We start from the raw sequence: 22,563 nt of genomic DNA, 5'->3' as shown, positions 1-22,563 counted from the left end.
GTAAATCATCAAGAAATGAAACTTGTTAATAATCTGTTCATCTCAGGGTGTGTTTGTATAATATCAGAACTGGAAATACAGCATTAACTGCCTGCAATGCTCTGCAAGCAACAAATTTGGCCTTGTAAGTGAATTCACTTTCTCAGAAATGATCTTTGAAAGGGTTCAATGGATTAAAATATTAATACAGGCATGTGATATCCTGCTATGGCAGGATGGCCTCTTGCTGCAGTCTCCGCACTTGCTCGAGAGTACCATCTCCCAGAGACCGTTACGATGCTGCTGCACATGCTCAGTGTCGGCCCCGCACTCTGCAGCCGGCGAGATGTGCGCGGGGATTGACGTGAACGTGGACCAGAAATGAGGAGATCTGGCTGACTGGAAGCGATGAGGTAGAGGAGAAAGGGAGGAGGCAGGCGCTCAGATGCTCTCAGCCTGTCACTGCTATCCAGTGCTGCAGCCTGCACTCTACAGGAAGCAGAGCAAAAACACACACACACACAGAGCAAACAATACGAACGAAACATTCCGTAGGATCCAGCCAAGAAATATTCATTATTGGGAGAAAGAAAAGGAAGATTTTTTATTTTTTTTCTCTTGCAGTGTTATAAAGAATATGAAATATGAAGCCCTTACCGCGTCAGATTGCCTTGGTATCTCTGTGTGGACTAGTCTACCTCGTTCAATATAGCAGCTCCAATAGAAACCCCGGTAAGATTATCAGCACCTTAATCTTTGCATGTTAGGCATTTTCCTGGGTGGCTTTTCTTTTTGGAAAGAAAGGGAGCTGAATATTGGTTTTCAAATGTGGAATTATTAGAGGTGTTTGCGAGAGAAAGAGAGAGAGTTGCGTGATTTGTGCTTTTAACTTTCGAACAGTGATGGGCTCGGGTGGGAGGTTGAAGGAGGTTAAAAATTATGCCAACGAATGAATGGAACTGACAGCAGTGTATCCGGGCACCGTGCACTTTGCAGGTTGGGCTGAAGGTGACGACGCCTTGAGGAGAAGGGAGGAGGCGGCGGCCAGCTGGGGAGAGCGCGGCTTGGAGCAGCCCCAGACAACCAGCCCGCTTCGGCTCATCGAGCGCCCGGACAGCGGGGAGCAAGGCGGCCGGCTTGGCCTGGACACCCGGGTGAGGAGGACAGGAGAGCGGGTAGACCCACAGCCGGTAAGCGTCGCCCAGCTGAATTCTATTTATTTACCGTATTTAAAATGTGCAAATACAAACAGCGCCCTCCGCATTCCCTCCTAGCGCCCCTGGAGACGTTGGCTGCATTAAAAAAAACAAGTAATAAAAAACACATCATCAAAAAAAACAGGGGAGCTGGTTTGCATAATTCACTAAATCAAAGGGATGTTTAAACATTTAATGCTCAAGCACAGGGTGCAAATGATTTGCATTCATTATGGTTTATTGCATTTTTTTTGCACAGTCTTTTAAAGTCTGAACAAATGTTACCGCAGGGCGCGTGCTGGGTCTGCACAAAATTTCGTTGCATATTTGAGTCGGCACAATTGATTTGCTGATGGTTATCTGGTTACTAATTGTTGCTGTCTTTGATTCCTGCAGTCCACACACGTTGCCCAGGCTACCTTCCAAGTTGATGCTTTCGACTCATCCTTCATTCTGGATGTTGAACTAAACCAGTAAGTATGCGTGAGAAAGGGGGGAGCCCTGAAGTAACAGCAGCCCACACTGCAGGCACTTTGCGTTGCTTTGGTCTTGACATATGTCTTTTTAAGTCGCTGTACGAATTAATTACTTTGGGCGAAAGTTTGGTTGAGGGATTACGGTTTGTTCTCGCTGTTTAGTATTGCGATTTTCCTACACCGATTCAGTTTTCCGTATTACCGACGATTTATTGATTGGCGGAGTTTCAGAATGACTCCGCCTGTTTTTGTGGAATTGTCTAGTTACCAGTGCGCTTGCTGTGTTTGGGGACATGCTTGAAACGATTCCGTGTGATAGAAAGTACTTGGGAATCTCTGCCACAACTTAACTTAGGGGGTTTGAACGCTACAAATGCGTTGTAAACGCTGCTGTAGAACAAGTAGGCCTTTTTAAATGAACCTCGTGGGAACTTTGGCGAATAGATTTTTCATGTTAAAATAACAATCATTTGAAAAGCCCGTCAGGTGGCCGTATATTGAAATTAGTGGTTGCTGAAACATGTGAAGAGGTGGCTTCGAGACCACCAAGATCTAAGAGAGCACAATATGAATCAGACACACATGTTTAGAGGATTAAATGAAAAACTTCAAGAAGTAACTGTAATGAGTTTAGCGTAATAGGAGTGAAATGCACCCAGAATTTTGACACAGGGTGTAATACAAAAAGAATGAAAGACTTGTATTTATATAGCGCCTTTAACAACCACTGGACGTCCCAAAGCGCTATACAGCCAATGAAATACTTTTTGAAGTGGAATCGCTGTTGTAATGTGGGAAACGTGGCAGCCAATTTACGCATAGCAAGCTGCCACAAACAACAATGTGATAATGACCAGATAATCTGTTTGTGATGTTGATTGGCCAGGAAACCAGGGATAACTCTTCTTCGATCTTTTATGTCCACCTGAGCGAGCATATGGGGCCTCGGATTAACATCTCATGACATGGGTAGAAAGAGGGATGAGGTCCTACAACAAGAATTTAGGGAGCTAGGTAGCAGATTAAAAAGCAGGACCTCAAAAGGTTGTAATCCCTGGATTACTCCCAGTGCCACGTGCCAGTGAGTATAGGAATAGGAGGATAGAGCAGATGAATGCGTGGCTAAAGAGTTGGTGCAGGAGGGAGGGCTTTAGTTTCCTGGATCACTGGGTCTGTTTCTGGGGAAGGTGGGACCTGTACAAGTCAGACGGGTTGCACGTGAACCGGAACGGGACCAACATCCTTGCGGGGAGGTTTGCTAGTGCTGTTGTGGAGGGTTTAAACTAACTTGGCAGGGGGATGGGATACGGAGTGGAGCTATAGTAAGGGGTGATGCACAGCCAAATATAGAGGAAAAAACAAGTCAGCCTGGAAGGCAGAGCAAATATGTAATGGCACAAGGGAGTATGGCAAGGCTGGATGGCATTTATTTTAATGCAAGGAGTCTTGCGAGTAAGGCAGATGAATTGAAGGTGTTGATGAACACATGGGAGTATGATATTGTTGCTATCACTGAGACATGGTTGAGGACTGGCAGCTCAATATTCCGGGGTATAGAATCTTCAGGCGAGACGGAGGGGGTTGTAAAAGAGGAGAGGGTGTTGCAATATTAATCAAGGAGTCAATTACTGCTGTAAGGAGGGATGATACCTTAGCAGGTTCCTCTAATGAAGCCATATGGGTAGAACTTAAAAACAAAAAGGGGACAAGCACTTTGCTGGGAGTGTACTATAGGCCCCCAAACAGTCAGGGGGAGATAGAGGAACAGATATGTAGGCAAATCTCAGAAGTGTAGAAATAATAGGGTAATAATAGTAGGGGATTTCAACTTCCCCAATATTAACTGGGATAGTCAGAGTGTGAAAGGCTTAGAGGGTGCGGAATTCTTAGTGCATCCAAGAGAGCTTTTTGAGCCAGCATGTCGAAAGTCCTACAAGAGAGGGGGCGGTACTGGACCTAATTCTAGGAAATGTAGCCGGGCAAGTGGTAGAAGTGTCAGTAGGAGAGCATTTTGGTGACAGTGACCATAATTCGGTGAGATTTAAGGTAGTCATGGAAAAGGACAAAGATGGACCGGAAATAAAGGTTCTAAATTGGAGAGAAGGCCGATTTTTAATATAAGGCAGGATCTGGCCAAAGTGGACTGGGATCAGCTACTTGTAGGAAAATCCACATCAGAGCAATGGGAGTCTTTCAGAAAGGAAATAGAGAGAGTACAATGCCAACATGTTCCCGTAAAGGTCAAGGGTGGGACCAACAAGCCCAGGGAACCCTGGATGTCAAGGGATATACTAGAATGGATTAGGGGAAAAAAGGAAGGCTTTTGGCAGATACAAAGGACTAAAAACAGTGGAACTTCTAGAGGAGTATAAAAAGTGCAGGGGGGGGTACTTAAAAAAGAAATTAGGAGAGCGAAGAGGGGGCATGAAAAAACACTGGCAGACAAAATAAAGGAAAATCCCAAGGAGTTTTATAAGTATATTAAGGGCAAGAGGATGACTAGGGAAAGAGTAGGGCTCATTAGGGACCAAAGTGGCAATCTGTGTGTAGAGCTGGACGATGTAGGTGAGGTTTTAAATGAATATTTTGCATCTGTGTTCACGATGGAGAAGGATGATGTAGGCATAGAAATCAGGCAGGGGGATTGTGATCTACTTGAACAAATTAGTATTGAGAGGGAGGAGGTACTAGCGGTTTTAGCAGGCTTAAAAGTGGATAAATCCCCAGGCCCAGAAGAGATGTATCCCAGGCTGCTGTGTGAGGCAAGGGAGGAGATTGCAGGGGCTCCGACACACATTTTCAGAACCTCTCTGGCCACAGGGGAGGCGCCAGAGGACTGGAGAACAGCTAACGTAGTACCATTATTCAAGAAGGGTAGTAGGAATAAACCAGGGAATTACAGGCCAGTGAGCCAAACATCAGTGTTAGGGAAATTATTGGAAACAATTCTGAGGGACAAAATTAGTCTCCACTTGGAGAGGTAAGGATTAATCAAGGATAGTCAGCATGGCTTTGTCAGGGGGAGATCATGTCTAAACAATTTGATTGAATTTTGAGAGGGGGTGACTAGGTGTGTGGATGAGGGTAGTGCAGTTGATGTAGCTTACATGGACTTCAGTAAAGCTTTTGACAAAGTCCCGCATGGGAGATTGGTCAAGAAGGTACGAGCCCATGGGATCCAGGACAATTTGGCACATTGGATCCAAAATTGGCTTAGTGGCAGGGGGCAGAGGGTGATGGTCGAAGGTTGTTTTTGTGACTGGAAGCCTGTATCCAGTGGTGTACCGCAGGGATCGGTGCTGGGTCCTTTGCTGTTTGTAGTGCACATTAATGATTTAGATATGAATGTAGGAGGTATGATTAGTAAGTTCGCAGATGACACGAAAATTGGTGGAGTGGTAAATAGCGAGGAGGGAAGCCTCAGGCTACAGGACGATATAGACGGGTTGGTTAGATGGGCAGAACAGTGGCAAATGGAATTTAACCCTGAAAAGTGTGAGGTGATGCATTTTGGGAGGACTAACAAGGCAAGGGAATACACAATGAATGGTAGGACCTTAGGAAGGTCAGAGGGACCTTGGTGTGCATGTACAGAGATCCCTGAAGGCAGCAGGACAGGTAGATAAGGTGGTTAAAAAGACATATGGGATACTTGCCTTCACTAGCCGAGGCATAGAATATAAGAACAGGGAGGTTATGATGGAGCTGTACAAAACGCTAGTTAGGCCACAGCTGGAATACTGTTTGCAGTTCTGGTCACCACAGTATAGGAGGGATGTGATTGCATTGGAGAGGGTGCAGAGGAGTTTCACCAGGATGTTACCTGGGTTGGCGCTGTAGTGTCCGCGTACCAATAACACACGGACTGCAGGAGAATGGTAATAACAGGTGTTTACTGAACAGAGGGTATGCTGGAACTGAAAGTACAGAAGCCTGCTACGGCTTTATATACAGGTGTGGTCACTGCCGGTACTACAGTATAAAAGCAGTTCTCTCTTAGGTACATACACAACAATTCCTCCCCTTTTAGATAAACAGTACATAACATTCATTTAACAATTAAATAATAACTAATTACAATTTTCTCTGTACTATATACATCAGCTGAAAGTAATCATTTATAAATTCAGTCTTTGAGGAGGCTTCCTGATCCTGTCTGGATAGCGCCTTTCTCGAGTATCCTGTTCTTGCGGCAGAGTCGATTCTGGCTCATTGTCATTGGTTGGTTCGTCAGCTTCCAATACCACTGATTCTGAGGTAGACGCAATCTGTACTTCGGGTTCATCACCAGGTGCGCATGCTCGTGGTATGGGTTTGACTTGTTCCTGTGACTCTAGAATCTGGTCAGCATGGCGCCTCACGATGCTCTCTCCAACGTCCACTGTGTACATTAGTGGTCCCTGCTGTGTGCATATCGTTCCTGGCTGCCATTTTTCTGTTCGGTAGTCGCGGGCCAAGACTGGTTGCCCTATCTTGAAGCTCCTGGTTGGTTTCTCATTCATGTGCTGGAATTGCTTATCGTCAACATCTCGTCTTATGTTTGGTTTGAGCAAATCCAGGCGACATCTTAACCTTCGGTTAAAGAACATCATGGCTGGAGCTTGGTTGGTGACTGCATGTGTCGCATTCCGGTAAGCAAACAAGAAATTATCCACCTTGTGTTGCAGTGGTATGTTGTCGTTCTACATCGCCTTTATTGCTTTTTTAAAGGTCTGAACAAACCTCTCAGCCAATCCATTTGTGGCTGGATGATATGGGGCAGATGTGTAATGCTTTACCCCATTATTCCTCAAAAACCTCCGGAAATCCTCTGCCACAAACTGTGGCCCATTGTCGGAGCAAATCTCTTCTGGCAAGCCATTCCTGGCAAAGATGGTCCGTAGGACTGCAATAGTTTTCTCCGTGGTGGTGGAGGACATTTTGATGACCTCTGGCCATTTCGAATGGGCGTCCACAGCGATTAGGAACATTGATTTTTGCTGGTCCATTTATGGACTCAATGTGTACCCGTTGCCATGGAGATGAGGGCCACTCCCATGGATGTAGCAGAGCCTGTGGTGGAGCGTTTTGGACTTTCTGGCATCCTGTGCATCTCTTGGTCATTTCCTCGATTTCTTTATCGATTCCCGGCCACCACACAAACGCCCTGGCTAGGCTCTTCATTTTTACCCCTCCCAGATGACCCTCATGAAGCTCACTGAGCACTCTATCTCTCAACTTGGGTGGAATTACCACTCGGGATCCACACATCAAGGTCCCCCGGCACACTGACAGCTGTTCTCTCCTTGGCGAAAATGCTGGCAACAGTGAGCCGCCATGTGCTGGCCATCCCTTCACCGTCAAATCATAGACCCGAGAGTGTGTCGGGTCATTTCGGGTTTCCTTCTCTATACTTGAGTTTGTAACAAGTAGACATTCGACTATGGTCGAATGGAATATCTCAACAGGGTCCACTGCAGGTGCTTCCTCCACCGTAGGCAGCGGCAGGCGCGACAGCCCATCAGCGTTTCCATGCTGTTTCGTGCCCTTATACTCTGTCGTATTGATGTGCCCCTAGAGAAAGGGACCATCTTTGCAGCCGTTGCGCCGTCATCACCGGAACGCCCTTCTTTGGGTTAAAAATGGAGACAAGAGGCTGGTGATCAGTCAGTAAGGTGAATTTCTGCCCGTGCAGATACTGATTGAACTTCTTCATCCCCCCACACCAGGCTGAGGGCCTCCCTGTCAATCTGGGCGTAGTTACGCTCGGCTGAGGTTAACGAGCGCGACGCAAAGGCTATTGGCCTCTCTGAACCGTCAAGGAATTTGTGCGACAGCACCGCTCCAATGCCGTAGGGAGACGCATCACATGCCAACCGAATCGGTAGTGTTGGATTGTAGTGGGCCAATACTTCTTTTGAAGTGATTAGGCATTTACATTTCTGAAAGGCACGCTTACACTCATCACTCCATTTCCATGCTACTCCAGTTTGCAGCAGGGCGTTCAGTGGGTGCAGAATTGTAGATAAATTTGGCAAGAACTTATGGTAGTCGTTCACCAACCCGAGGAACGACCTCAGTTGCGACACATTTTCCGGTGCTGGAGCCTTGACTACTGCCTCAATCTTGTCTGGGGACTTATGTAACCCCTCTTCATCAATTACGTGGCCACAATACGAGATTTGTTTCCTGAAAAACTCGCATTTGGGGCGGTTGGCTCGTAGCCCATATTCTTGTAATCTAGTGAGCACCTGCTCCAGGTTGGCAAGGTGTTCACTGTCATTTTCGCCTGTAACCAGGATGTCGTCCAAATAACACTGGGTCCCCGGGATCCCTTGCAGGACTTGTTCCATCGCCCTCTGCCAAATAGCCGGAGCTGATGCTACCCCGAATACCAGTCGGTTGTACTGGTAAAGACCTTTGTGTGTTTATCGTGAGGTATTTTCTAGATGCTTCTTCTACCTCCATTTGTAGATACGCTTGGGCCAGATCAATCTTCGTAAAGCGTTTCCCTCCAGATAGGGAGGCGAAAATATCTTCTATCCGCGGAAGTGGATATTGTACTGTGTGCAGGACTGGGTTCACAGTTACCTTGAAGTCCCCACAGATGCAAACCTTCTTCAGTTCCCCAGGCCTGCTGCTCAATGACTTCTTCATTACAGGAACGATGGGTGTGGCCCACTCGCTCCAGTCCACCTTGGACAGCACACCCAAACGCTCCAGACTCTCCAGCTCTGCTTCGATGGCTGGGCGGATCGCATACGGTACCGGTCTGGCCGTAAAAATTTTTGGGTTTGCGTTATCTTCAATTTTTATCGTTGCCGTTACGCCTTTTAGAGTCCCAAGTCCTTGCTGGAACACCTCTTTCGCGTCAGTTAGAATTTTTGACAGTCGTCCAGGTGTGACGTAGTCATCCTTTTTGTCAGCCACAGTTAGCGCCTGAATGGAATGCCAATCCAATTGTATTTTTCGGATCCGTTCACGTCCCAATAATGGTGGTCCTCCATCTTGTAGTATATATAGATACAGTTTCTGTGTTTCCTTGCCGTTGTATTTAACGGGCACCCTTATTTTTCCTCTGGGGTAGACTTTTTGCCTCGTATATGTCTTCAAGACAATGGACGTGTCCTTCAAGGGTATGTGTGAGAATAGCCGCTCGTAGTCTCGTCGATTCATGACTGTTAGGGCTGATCCTGTGTCCAATTCCATCTTTACTTGGGACCCTGCTATCATGAGGGTGACCCAAATGGTTCGGTGATCCTCCTTTGCGATCACGTTGTGTAACTTTAGACAACTTAGTCTCCTGCTCCCGGAGTCATTATCACTCTCCTGATCTTATGAACTACTGTCCGTCATCTTTTGTACTTTCTTGTACTTTTCCTTAGCTCTTTTAGTGTTGGTTTTCTTTCCCGACCTGCAGACTCGTGCTATATGTCCCACTTTTCCACATTGCCTGCATACTTTGTCCTTAAACCAGCAATCCTTCTGGTCATGGGTTGTTCTGCCGCAGCGATAGCACTTTTCTGCTCCATATGCCATTTCATTGGTGCTATATTCTTGCGGTTTCTGTTGTATTTCCGCAGCTCCCCGTGCTGCTGCTTCGTAGGATACTGCCACGCTGAAAGCCTTTTCTAGCGTAAGGTCCTTTTCCGAAAGTAGTCGTTTCTGGGTTCCTTCACTCTCGAGCCCGCAGACAAACTTATCCCTTAAGGTATCTGCCAGTCCTGCTCCGAACTGGCAGTGTTTCGATAACTTGCGTAGTTCCGTAAGATAGTCAGCATTACTCTCATCTTTGTGCTGGTTTCTTTTATGGAACTTGAATCTTTCTGCTATCGGCAGCGGTGTAGGGTTTAGATGTTCCTGTAAGATATTGACAATCTCTTCAAAGCTTTTCTCCATTGGTTATTTTCTTTAACGCTGCCCGGCTCTTGAGCACCGACCGCGCCCTGTGCGCTCCACCCTCTCTCTCTCTTTTCCTTCCCGACGACGCTGCACGGCCCCCTTGCAGAGCCGCTCGATCGAGCTCTAGCCTGCCGCAGTCTGGAAGGGTCAGCGCACTACCTGCTACCAGCACGATCTGCTGGAACACCTTGACTGGAGAGCCAAGCCCAGCTCTCCACAGCTTCCCCTGCGATTCTCTGAACTCTGATGGATCACTGGGCGGTTGCCCACGGTCAACGCCCGTTGCTCTGGCTTCGACCTCCAAGAAGCTTCTTTTCAGGGATGGATCCCCATGAGGTGATGCAGTACTGCAGGTGAGTTTGAACCTGCTCGTCGCCACTGTAGTGTCCGCGTACCAATAACACACGGACTGCAGAAGAACGGTAATAACAGGTGTTTACTGAACAGAGGGTATGCTGGAACTGAAAGTACAGAAGCCTGCTACGGCTTTATATACAGGTGTGGTTACTGCCGGTACTACAGTATAAAAGCAGTTCTCTCTTAAAGGTACATACACAACAGGCTGTGAAGAGAGACTGGACAGGCTGGGGTTGTTTTCCTTGGAGCAGAGAAGGCTGAGGGGGGACCTGATTGAGGTGTACAAAATGATGAGGGGCGTAGATAGAAAGGAACTTTTCCCCTCAGTAGAGAGGTCAATAACCAAGGGGTATAGTTTCAAGGTAAGGGGCAGGAGGTTTAGAGGGGATTTGAGGAAAAACTTTTTCACCCAGAGGGTGGTTGGAATCTGGAACTCACTGCCTGAGGGTGGTAGAGGCAGGAACCCTCACAACATTCAAGAAGCATTTAGATGAGCACTTGAAACGCCATAGCATACAAGGCCATGGACCAAGTGCTGGAAAATGGGATTAGAATAGATAAGGCTTGATGGCCGGCGCAGACACGATGGGCCGAAGGGCCTCTTTTCTGTGCTGTATAACTCTGACTCATTCGAAAGACAGCACCTCTGACAGTGCCAGCCTAAATTTTTCCTTAAATCTCTGGATTGGGACTTGAACCCACAACCTTCTGACGCAGAAGTGAGGGTGCTTCCAACGGAGCCACAGCTGACGCTGCAAGTGTTTTCACCCTAGTTACAGGGTAGTTGTACTCATGATCTTTCATTCAGGGTACTGATAACCAAGAAGTGACCTCTAATCTTCAAAGTGTAGGCAGAATCATAATGGCCCGTAATTTCCGATAAGAGGCTTCCTGCGTGCGGATGCCTCCTAGCGGGGGGAAAAAAAAATCTGTGCCCTTACCTGAGGGCTCCTGAGGTCTGGACTCTTCTGCTCCTGGTGCGCACGCAGAGGCCCGGGTATCCCAGGGGTGCATGCGGTTCGCAAGCGTCCCTGGGATCACGTGGGTCAAGCGAGCCAGTGGGAAAAGGGAATCCCCTTCATATTTTTGACAGGTAGACCTCTCAAAAGTATGAATGGGGATCACTGAAAAAAGACACTAACGTTAAATAAATTTAAAAAAAATCATGTCTTTAAAATGTTAATTACATTAAATTAAATATTTTCAACAAATTTAATTTTTGGAAAAAATAACGTTTTTTTACAGGGCTAAAAATAAACTTACCTTTTTTTAAAAAGTATTTTTAAATTGAGTGGGAAAATTTTTTTTTCCCCCCCATTCATTTATAATTTAAAAATACTTCTCAAGGGCAGGAGGAAACCGGCACTTGCGAGGTCCCTACGGGTCTATACACACCTCTTACACACCCGTACGCATCGGAAATTACGGGCCAATGAAATTTACTTCTAAAACTGGCCAGCCTTACCACAAGTCCCCCATGCAAATATTGACCCATTCCCAGGGATCCCTGTCCCAACTTCTGAAAGGCAGCTACCCAAAGTAAAACAGCGCTCCCATATACACGGATCTAGATGGGCAGAAATCTGATGATCTTCCTACCTGCCCTCCCCGGGGTCTAATTTGAAAACTTTTGATGGATGGTCTCCTAACTCGAGTACTTTTTTGAAGACGAAACACAGACTGTTGTCTGCATTTGAGACAATTAAAGAAGCACCAAATTGTAGTTTGCTAGAAAGCAATCTCTCTCAACTTGAAATATAGGCCACCCCTATGTTTTTGAACTTGTTTCAAGTAACTATCACACCTTTAAATAAGCTTACATTTCAGATATTTTGGCTGCAATTTTGCTGACCTCAACGTGTCCAGGGCAGGCGATGTCGGTCACGGGTCCCGACCCTGCTGCTGACTTCATCCAGCTCTGTAAAATTAATTTCCTTTGATGGGGCTTGTTGGGCTTGTTAAGCCCGCCCAGCGCGTTTCCCAGCCAAATAGAGGAAGTGGGTCTGGTGACATCATTTGATGACGTGTCATCAGCCAGTTTCCTTAAAGGGACCATATCCAAATTTATTTTGATATTTGTGCTGTCAGTGTTCTACAGCATTGAGGTTCTGCAAGCACAGACAATCACTGATATGCTTATGGAGGGAGTCACAGCATGCAGGGAGGTCCTCTTCCCTTCCCATGGGCGGAAGAGACCTCCCCAGGTCAACATAGACTGGTTGTACATTGTAGGGGAGGGCACAAGCAGGGATATGGTCAGGAGGACCTGGGTGCAGCAGATCATAAAATGTTAGTACAAAGCCACACTTCCCTTCATCCTGCTGTGCCTCTCAACACATTCCCAACAGTCTGCCTTCCTTACCCTACTCCTGCACATCCTTACTCACACCAACTTACCTTGCACTTCCACCCATCCCTCTATCTATATTATCACATCCCCATCTCACTAGTCACCCCTCACACTCGCCCTCCTCCTAGTGCAATCATATCAACCAACAACAGACAAGGGTAGGCACTTGGGTGTTTTATGCAATGTTCATGTAAAGTTTATGTTGATGTGGTGTCAAACATTGAAACCTTTATTTTCAACACTTTACTTTCTTGAACAGATTTGTGTGCACCTTTGGAAGTGGCTTAGTGAGTTGCAATAAATGGTGAGGAGTGTGAAAGGAATGGCTTGGGCATTGTAGGGATGTTTTATGGTGTTGGTGTGGGGCGCGTCAACCTGGTGCATCATGTATCAGCCAGGGTGTACAGCGTCAAGTGAATTAAATCTGGCCATGGTGAGGCCATCCCTGGCATCCCGGGCAGCAATGTGGTCAGGTGCTGATGCCCTGTGTCCTGTGCAGCATCAGGTGATTGTGGAGAAGGTTGGTGTGGCTGGTGTTGGCAGATGAAGTAGAGATGACTGAAGCAATCTGTCAATGGTGAGAGGGGTAATGAGGTCAGACTGGATGGAGACTTGTGTAAAGACTTGCAGCATGGTGAATATGTTGTGGAAATGCAGTGAGGAAGAGTTTGTGGCTGAGGGAAGATATCTCTAAGGTGGGAGCTTTTATTGTACATTTCAAGCTGTCAACTCAACATCTGATTCAATGGCCACTGAACTCCCGCCTTAGCTTCACAGACGTGATCCCCGAGCAGCGAGGACCCCATGGGCAAGCATGTAAAATTAAAAGGTGAGCTCAAATGTATTCTTAATGATCTCGAAACAAGGTCATAATTACCTGAATTGGGTCCCCCACCGCTGCATGTTGGGTCTGCTCAGTGCTGACAGACCCGACATCGGGGAAAGGTGCATGGCGGCAGGTTCACAGCGGGATTCCGGCCCTCTGGGGGGGGGAAAAAAAAACACTTTCCCACCCGACCTGCCACCGATCGTGCCCCCCCACCCCCCCTTGGCCTTCATGCAAGAGAAAGTTTAAGATGTTGTAATCATTTTTTTGGGACTCAGTTTGCTTGCTAAATGGCAGTAAATGGGAAGTGACAATAACTGGGTTTCACTCCAATGTAGATGGTCAATCTAGATGAATCATAGAACGGTAAAGTCGATATAAAAAGACAGCCATTTTTTGCTGTGACTATGGCTGTAATTTTTTTACAGACTTTGATTATTTTGTCTGTTCAAGGGAGCTGAGTGACACTTCTATCGGATTAGTGTAACATGGAAATGTAACAATATATGTGTGCATGAACATTTTAAACTGAAATAGCCATGAGTCCAAATTAAATGGTGATCGCAGATTTAAAAGGAACAATCAGGATTTAGATCATTTGGAAATATCCGTGGGTTTTAAATGGGAATAAAAACAACAAAAATAATGGTGGAAATTGTTGGAATAATGGTTTCAAGTTTACAATTTGTAGGGTGTTATTGTGCTACCTAGTTCGGCTAGCTTTTGGGTCATCCTGCGTAACTAGTTCAGTTACAAGAATTTATCTAAATCTTGACTCTTCAATTTGGTGTACAACAAATAACCATTTTATTCTACAGGAAACTCTCTTTTAACTGGCACCTAAATAACCAGAAATCTCTCTTAACTGGCAAAATTCAGGAGTAGGTTCAGGTAAGTTTTACTTTATATTAGTGGCCGTGTAACCGGGGTTCCTGCACCTGTTGCTGTGCAACAGGGACTCCTGGATCTTTGGCCGTGTAACCGGGGCTCCTGCACCTGTGGCAGTGTACGGGGCTCTCGTACCTTAGTAAGTATACCTCTCTGTAATCCAGACTTTTTGATCAACCGGCACCACGCCGGTCCCGTCGGTGCCGGATAAAAAAGAGTTTCCTGTACTTCTAATTCTGGATTCTTGAGCATCCCGGATTATAAATCGCTTAACCATTGGTGGCCCTGCCTTCTGTTGCCTGGGCCCCAAGCTCTGGAATTCCCTGCCTAAATCTCGCTGCCTCTCTTTCCGCCTTTAAGACGCTCCTTAAAACCTACCTCTTTGACCAAGCTTTTGGTCACCTGTCCTAATTTCTTCTTCTGTGGCTCGGTGTCAATTTTTTTTGTCTTTTAATACTCCTGTGAAGCACCTTGGGACGTTTTACTACGTTAAAGGTGCTATATAAATACAAGTTGTTCTACATAGTTAAGGATAAGATCATTATGAACTTAATCACTGAATAGAACATTAATTCAGTTGAGTTAAAATTAGAAAACATTAATTGTAGATTTAACATAGCATAATTCAGTTCAGAATTAGTGTTAGTCTTAGCTGGGTTCAATTTGATGTAGCATTAGCAACAATGCTCAGCTGTTAAGATTATGGTATCTGCTTGACAAAGTTCAATGTAATGAATTAACAGTAGCAGTCATGCTCTTCCTGTTCGATGTTTTAGTTGAAGTTAATATAATAACAATGTATACCTTTTTGACTAGGTAGCAGTTTAATTCCTGTATGGAAAACAGTTCCTTCTCTACTATGTGGTAATTCTGTTTTTTTCTGAAAGATCACTGAAATGTTTGTTTTAAGGTCTTGTGTTATTTTTGGTATGTTAGTAGTCCCTTTGATTCTTAACTGCTTGTAGAATACCTGCTTGCATAAATTGGCCTTGTTTATTTGTGGATCTTCCATTAAAATTTTAAAACTTACAATATGTGTTGAAAAATTCCAAATTCTCATTGCCTTTAAGTATTTTATTACCTCTACCATTTGTGAAATCAGTGATCTCTTAACTCTGAAGCACTCACAGTGGCTGCCTTTCCGTCATTGTTAGTGTTGCAGGAGCAGTATCCCTCATCAGTGACAAAATGGCTTAGCTGAAGGATGGTGCTCATGGATTGGTCATGAAATGAAGGGTTAGATTCACATACTGTTTAAAAACATTTTTATATCCTTTCTCCATTTCAAATTGTCTCCTACATTCTATCCCACCACCCCACCTTTTAGGATTCTCCTGTGCCAAGCACTATTCCCCTTCCCCTCCCCCCGAGTGAGGAGTCGTCACATGACCTTCACCCAGGCTTTTGCCTACATGGCTGTAGTCAGTGGGTAGGAGGTGTTGACTTGCTCACTAATATTCTTTGTTCACTGTGACTAAGTACCTGGTCTTTGATGATCTGGCTACAATGTTAACATATGGGGAATCACAGGAGGCACCTGATGCCCTTCCATTCTGCAGTGCAGCATATTGGTAAACATACCCAGTGAAGCACTGAACCACTAATGTCTTGGATTGTTTTCATTCTGTTTTTGTTTCCCTGAAGTACAATAACTGCTTTATTTTTTACTTAAGGTAAATGCAGTTTTGTTGTCAGTCTTTGTTTTATGAGCTTCAGCCCCAAATCGCTGCTGTATGATAACCAGTGGCAAGTCTGCTACTCTTTTCTCTGATAACCTTAATACATATCAAATCAATCGTAATGGCAATGTTTTATCATGTAGTGATGCAGCTCGCAGTTGATGTTTATCTGACATGACATCAAAATTAAGATAATCTTTAACACATGCAATTGTAAAATAGAAGACAAAGTGAGCCCTGTCCTATAATTTTATATTTACATAATTGAAAAACAAAGTTTCCCTTTTAATATTTCCCTTCTCCACGTACTGTTTCTTTTGCCAAGAATAAAAAAGTTAGGGATAAGAAAAAAACATTTGACCCACAAAGCTTGTCTCTCCTGTACCATAACTATCCAACTTACTTCTAGGTCCCTGCCATCTCGGAGACTGAGTTGACTTCTAAGATGAGCAGAGACACAACACAGAATAGCCGACCCGCTGACCTTTACCTTCTGTGAGGAGGTGTCTGTCTTCTGCTAGACTTGTGCTGGCACAGCAGAAATTAGAATTCACCTTAGAGAAAAGTTTCCTTTTATGTGCGATGTGTAACAAAATTGTGTAAACCAGCTTATACAGAATGCTTTTATACATAGAACACAGAGGAACTCTTCCCTCTAGGTGAGGAATCACACGTGTGAATTCATGATCCACCACAGTATACTGGAATAATTGTGCTGCATCCTCATTAACTGATCTGTAGGAATTGCAGCTAAAGTTGCAGTGTAGGACAGTGCACTGAACTTCCTGACAGATCATTGTTTCAATTTACTGGTAGAGGTTGGGCAGTCTTCATGAGACTGTCTGATCCAGTTTCAATATGTTGAAACTAAATGGCGAGAGCCATTATGTAGGACGTCACTGCACTCATTGCTGCCCAGAGGTCTGCTCTCAGGCAGGTCAAAGAACATGCTGAATGAATCCCCAACAGCAGGGACATGGCTGCAGTAGTGTGCACTTCTTGCCTGCCATATTGGATGCTTAGGCACTCGTTTTTGCACCAGAAAAATGAGTACTGCACCATCAGATTTATTGGCCATTTTGCCTATATTTTGATGTGCTTTAAACATGCATCATCAAAGCTCATACTAATTATTTAAAATTTTTGATTTAATTTATTCAAAACATACCAGCTCCCATTTTTGGACATTCAATGGGAGTCAGCAACATTGAAATGAATGGGAGTGAGGAGCTGAGTATTATTTCTGGTGTGGAATCTGATCCACTAGGAATTGAGCCAGCAGACAGGGGGAGACTTCCATCTCATCAGTCTGGGCTGAATTCAAACCTAGATTCCAGAGGTGACCTGGAGTGCTACTAAAGCTGCTTTTATACCAGCACTGTTTCAGCTTGGATTTAAAAGGACTGGCATCTGTGAACCAACTCCTGGCAGTTACACTGCTAAATTGAGTTCCTTTATCCTGATGGCAGACTCTGGGACCCATTGCCTCTGCCTCTGGGATAATGGATGCAGATTTAGTTGTGTACTGAGTACCTTTTAAAAATCATTGCAATATAAAAAGTCATACAAAAATTTTAGGTGAATTGCCTCGAGCTTGTTTGCTGTATGTTTTTGACTCTGTTTTTGTCTCCTCTTTCTTGTGGCCCTTTTATTACTCCTCCATCCGAAGTGGATGGCATCCTAAACTGCAGACTTTTCCACGATCACCACCAGTGCCGTTTAGTAGCAGATTGCGGTCGAGAGGCATGATTTGTGAGCTGTGACAGGCAGCGCCTGCCTTTTCTTTTTAGAGATGCAGTGCCCCAGTTTTAGCAGCTAGCAACTGAAAATACTTGACAAGTGAGATGTGCAGGTTTGTAATTCGGGCAACTTGGGATGAACTCATGATCTGGTTAGAAGTAAAGCACTAAAATGTTGGGGCCACTGGGATAGGGTGGTATTTTATTTATGAAGTAATGGTGTACTGTTGCCAAATTTAAGTACTAGAATGAACATAAGAATTAGGAGCAGGAGTAGGCCATACGGCCCCTCGAGCCTGCTCCACCATTCAATGAGATCATGGCTGATTTTCGACCTCGACTTCACTTTCCCAACTGATCTCCATATCCCTTGGTTCCCCTAGAGTTGAAAAATCTATCTGTCTCAGCCTTAAATACTCAACGATTCAGTATCCACAGCCCTCTAGGGTAGAGAATTCCAAAGATTCACAACCCTCAGTGAAGAAATTCCTCCTCATCTCAGTCTTAAATGGCCGCCCCCTTATCCTGAGACTATGCCCCCTAGTCCAAGACTCTCCAGCCAGGGGAAACAACCTCTCGGCATCTAGCCTGTCAATCCCCTTCAGAATCTTGTATGTTTTGATGAGATCATCTCTCATTCTTCCAAACTTCAGAGTGTATAGGCACAATCTACTCCAATCTCTCCTCATAGGACAACTCTCATCCCAGGGATCAATCAAGTAAACCTTTGATGCACCACCTCCAAGGCAAGTATATCCTTCCTCAAATAAGGAGACCAAAACTGTGCACAGTACTCCACGTGCGGTCTCACCAAGGCCCTGTACAATTTGTAGCAAGACTTCCTTACTCTTGTACTCCAACCCCCTTGCAATAAAGGCCAACATGCAATTTGCCTTTGTAATTGCTTGCTGTACCTGCATGCTAACTTTCTGTGTTTCATGTACGAGGACACCTAAATCATCAACAAAGTGATGGAAGGTGTCATTGACAGTGCAATTAAGCAGCACTTCCTCATCAATAACCGGCTCACTGATGCCCAATTTGGGTTCCGCCAAGACCACTCGGATCCCGACCTCATTACAGCCTTGGTCCAAACATGGAGCTGAATTCCAGAGATGAGGTGAGAGTGATTGCCCTTGACATCAAGGCAGCATTTGACTGAGTGTGGCATCAAGGAGCCCTAGTAAAACTGAAGTCAATGGGAATCGGGGCCGGGGTGGTGGGGGGAAACTCTCCACTGGCTGGAGTCATACCTAGCACAAAGGAAGATGGTTGTGGTGGTTGAAGGTCAATCATCACTGCCCCAGGACATCGCTGCAGGAGTTCCTCAGGGCAGTGTCCTAGGCCCAACCATCTTTAGCTGCTTCATTAATAACCTTCCCTCCAACATAAGGTCAGAAATGGGGATGTTTGCTGATGACTGCACAGTGTGCAGTGCCATTCACAACTCCTTAGGTAATGAAACATAGAACATAGAAGATAGGAGCAGGAGTAGGCCATTTGGCCCCTCAAGCCTGCTCCGCCATTCAGTGCAATCATGGCTGATCATCCAAATTCAGTACCCTGTCCCTGCTTTCTTCCCATATCCCTTGATCCCCTTAGCCTTAAGAAATATATCTAACTCCTTCTTGAATATATTTAATGAATTGGCCTCAACTGTCCTCTGTGGTAGAGAATTCCACAAGTTCACCACTCTCTGGGTGAAGAAATTCCTCCTCATCTCTGTCCTAAATGGCTTACCCCTTATCCTTAGACTGTGACCCCTGGTTCTGGACTCCCCCACCATCGGGAACAGCCTTCCTGCATCTAGTCTGTCTAGTCCTGTTAGAATTTAATAAGTTTCAACGAGATCCCCTCATTCTTCTAAACTCTAGCGAATATAAGCCTAATCGACCCAATCTCTCCTCATACATCATTCCTACCATCCCAGGTATCAGTCTGGTGAATCTTCGTTGCACTCCCTCCACGGCAAGAACTTCCTTCTTCAGATAAGGCGACCAAAACTGCACACAATACTCCAGGTGTGGTCTCACCAAGGCCCTGTACAACTGCAGCAAGACATCCTTGCTCCTGTACTCTAATCCTCTCGCTATGAAGGCCAGCATACCATTTGCCTTCTTAACCACCTGCTGCACCTGCATGCTTACCTTCAGCGACTGGTGCACAAGGACACCCAGGTCTCGTTGCACTTCCCCTTCTCCCAATCTATTGCCGTTCAGCTAATAATCTGCCTTCCTGTTTTTGCCACCAAACTGGATAACCTCGCATTTATCCACATTTGGCAGATGCAGTATAATCACCCAACCTGTCCAAATCGTACTGGAGTTTCTCTGCATCCTCCTCCCAGCACACATGCCCAACCAGCTTTGTGTCATCTGCAAACTTGGAGATATTACATCTAGTTCCCTCGTCTAGATCATTAATATATATTGTGAATAACTGGGGTCCTAGCACCGATCCCTCCGGTACCCCACTAGTCACTGCCTGCCACTCGGAAAAAGACCTGTTTATTCCAACTCTTTGCTTCCTGTCTGCCAGCCAGTTTTCTATCCAATCAGTACCTTACTCCCAATCCCATGTGCTTTAACTTTGCACGCTAGTCTCTTATGCGGGACCTTATCGAAAGCCTTCTGAAAGTCCAAATACACCACATCCACTGGTTCTCCCTTATCTATTCTACCAGTTACATCCTCAAAAATTTCCAGTAGATTAGTCAAGCATGATTTACCTTTTGTAAATCCATGTCGACTTTGTCCGATCCTGTCACTGTTTTCCAAGTGCTCTGCTATTACATCTTTTATAATGGACTCTAGCGTTTTCCCCACTACCGATGTCCGGCTTACTGGTCTATAATTCTGTTTTTTCTCTACCACCTTTTTTAGATAGTGGGGTTACATTAGCTACCCTCCAATCCATGGGAACTGTTCCAGAGTCTATAGAATTTTGTAAGATGACCAGCAATGCATCTGCTATTTCTAGGGCCACTTCCTTAAGTACGCTAGGATGTAGATTCAGGCCCTGGGGATTTATCGGCCTTCAATCCTGTCAATTTCCCTAACACCATTTCCCTACAAATACTGATTTCATTCAGTTCCTCCCTCTCATTAGACCCTATGTTCCCCGACATCTCTGGGAGTTTATGAAGCAGTCCATCCCCGCATGCAACAAGACCTGGACGACGTTCAGGCTTGGGCTGATAAGTGGTGGGTAACATTCACACCACACAAGTGCCAGGCAATGACTATCTCCAACAAGCGAACATCTAACCACCACCCCATGACATTCAGCAGCATTTCCATCGCCAAATCCCCCATCATCAACATCCTGAGGGTCACCATTGACCAGAAACTTAACTGGACCAGCCACATAACTACTGTGGCAACAAGAGCAGGTCAGTGGCGAGTATTCTGCGGCGAGTGTCTCACCTCCTGACTCCCCAAAGCCTTTCCACCATCTACAAGGCACAAGTAAGGAGTGTGATGGAATACTCGCCACTTGCCTGGATGAGTGCAGCTCCAGCAACACTAGAGAAGTTCGATACCATTCAAGACAAAGCAGCCTGCTTGATTGGCACCCCATCCATCACCTTAAACATTCACTCCCTCCACCACCGGCATACCGTGGCTGCAATGTGTACCATCTACAAGATGCACTGCAGCAACTCGCCAAGGCTTCTTCAGCAGCACCTCCCAAACCCGCGACCTCTTCCACCTAGAAGGACAAGGGCAGCAGGCGCATGGGAACACCACCACCTCCAATTCCCCCCCCAAGTCACATACCACCCTGACTTAGAAGTATATCGCCGATCCTTCATCATCGCTGGATCAAAATCCTGGAACTCCCTCCCTAACAACACTGTGGGGGTACCTTCACCACATGGACTGCAGTGGTTCAAGGTGGTGGCTTACCACCACCAAGGGCAATTAGGGATGGGCAATAAACGCTGGCCTTGCCAGTGACGCCCACATCCCATAAAACAAATTTTAAAAAATTAAAAAAAAAAAACTCAACATCAACATTGAATAATTTCGTACCATTTAAATAATATTCTGTTTTTTATTCTTCCTACCAAAGTGAATAACCTCACATTATACTCCATCTGCCACTTTATTGCCCACTCACTTAGCCAGTCTATACCCCTTTGCAGACTCTGTCCTCCTGACAGCTTACTTTCCTACCTAGCTTTGTATCGTCAGCAAATTTGGATACATTGCACTCGGTCCCTTTCATTCAAGTCATTTATATAGATTGTAAATAGCTTTCCTTAACTCCTTTTAGTTAGGCACAGATGGATCACTTCTCCTGTGGTGTTTTTATTTCTCAATGGAATGTATATTTGTTGAAAAGTTTGGAATATTTCTTTAAATGTTTGCTACTGCTTGCCTATCGTCATACCTTTTAATCTCATTTCCCTATCTATCTTAGCCAACTCATCCCTCATAGCTATGAAATTGGCTTTATTTAAATTTAAGACTCTTGTTTCGTACTTAGAATTTCACCTTGGGTTTGAGAGTGAAATACTTTTCATATTATGATCACTCTTCCCCAGAGGATCCTTTACTAAGCGATTACTAATTAACCCTATCTCATTACACAATACAAGATCTAAAATAACCTGTTCCCTAGTTCATTCCACGAAGTATTGTTCTACGAAACTGTCTCGAATGCATTCCATGAACTCATCCTCCAGACTACCTTTGCCAATTTGATTTGCCCAGTCTATATGAAGATTAAAGTCCCCTATAATTATTGTATTCCCTTTGTTACAAGCTCCTATTTGTCAATTAATACTCTGTCTAACTATATAGCTACAGTTTGAGGGCATATAAACTACTCTCTCGAATTCTTTCTGCCCCTTGTTATTCCTTACCTCCACCCATACTGATTCTACTTCCTGATCTTCCGAGCCGAGATCCTTTCTCTCTACTGTCCTTATGTCATCCTTTATTATCAGGGCTACCCCCCTCCTTTTCTATTCTGCCTGTCTTTGAAACGTCAAGTACCTGGAATATTTCATTCCCAACCTTGGTCATCTTGCAACCACGTCTCTCTAATGGCTATTAGATCAAAACCATTTATCTCTTTGTGCCGCTAATTTGTCTATCTTGTTACGACTGCTTCGTGCATTCAGATAAAGAGCCTTTAATTTTAAATTTTTACCATTATTCCCTGCTTTCACTTTATTCGCTGAT

At 45.1% G+C, this 22,563-nt stretch overlaps 1 protein-coding gene across 1 annotated transcript in view; it reads left to right on the top strand.

Moving 5' to 3' along the window:
• The first annotated feature begins 343 nt into the window (after positions 1 to 343).
• The window catches only part of LOC147117154 (disintegrin and metalloproteinase domain-containing protein 22-like), a 140,724-nt gene continuing 118,504 nt past the window's right edge, over positions 344 to 22,563 (top strand). Inside the window, exons 1-3 of the mRNA XM_085987205.1 lie at positions 344 to 711; positions 976 to 1,169; positions 1,572 to 1,648. Coding sequence (XP_085843331.1) covers positions 624 to 711; positions 976 to 1,169; positions 1,572 to 1,648 — 359 coding nt within the window. The 5' untranslated portion in view covers positions 344 to 623. The remainder of the gene's footprint in view (positions 712 to 975; positions 1,170 to 1,571; positions 1,649 to 22,563) is intronic.

This window comes from Somniosus microcephalus, chromosome 5, assembly GCF_052327205.1.
Source record: "Somniosus microcephalus isolate GS21.2 chromosome 5, FLI_Smic_1.0, whole genome shotgun sequence".
Classification (NCBI taxonomy): domain Eukaryota; kingdom Metazoa; phylum Chordata; class Chondrichthyes; order Squaliformes; family Somniosidae; genus Somniosus; species Somniosus microcephalus.
Note: the sequence above shows the minus strand (reverse complement) of the source record. Positions and strands in the feature narration are given on the sequence as shown.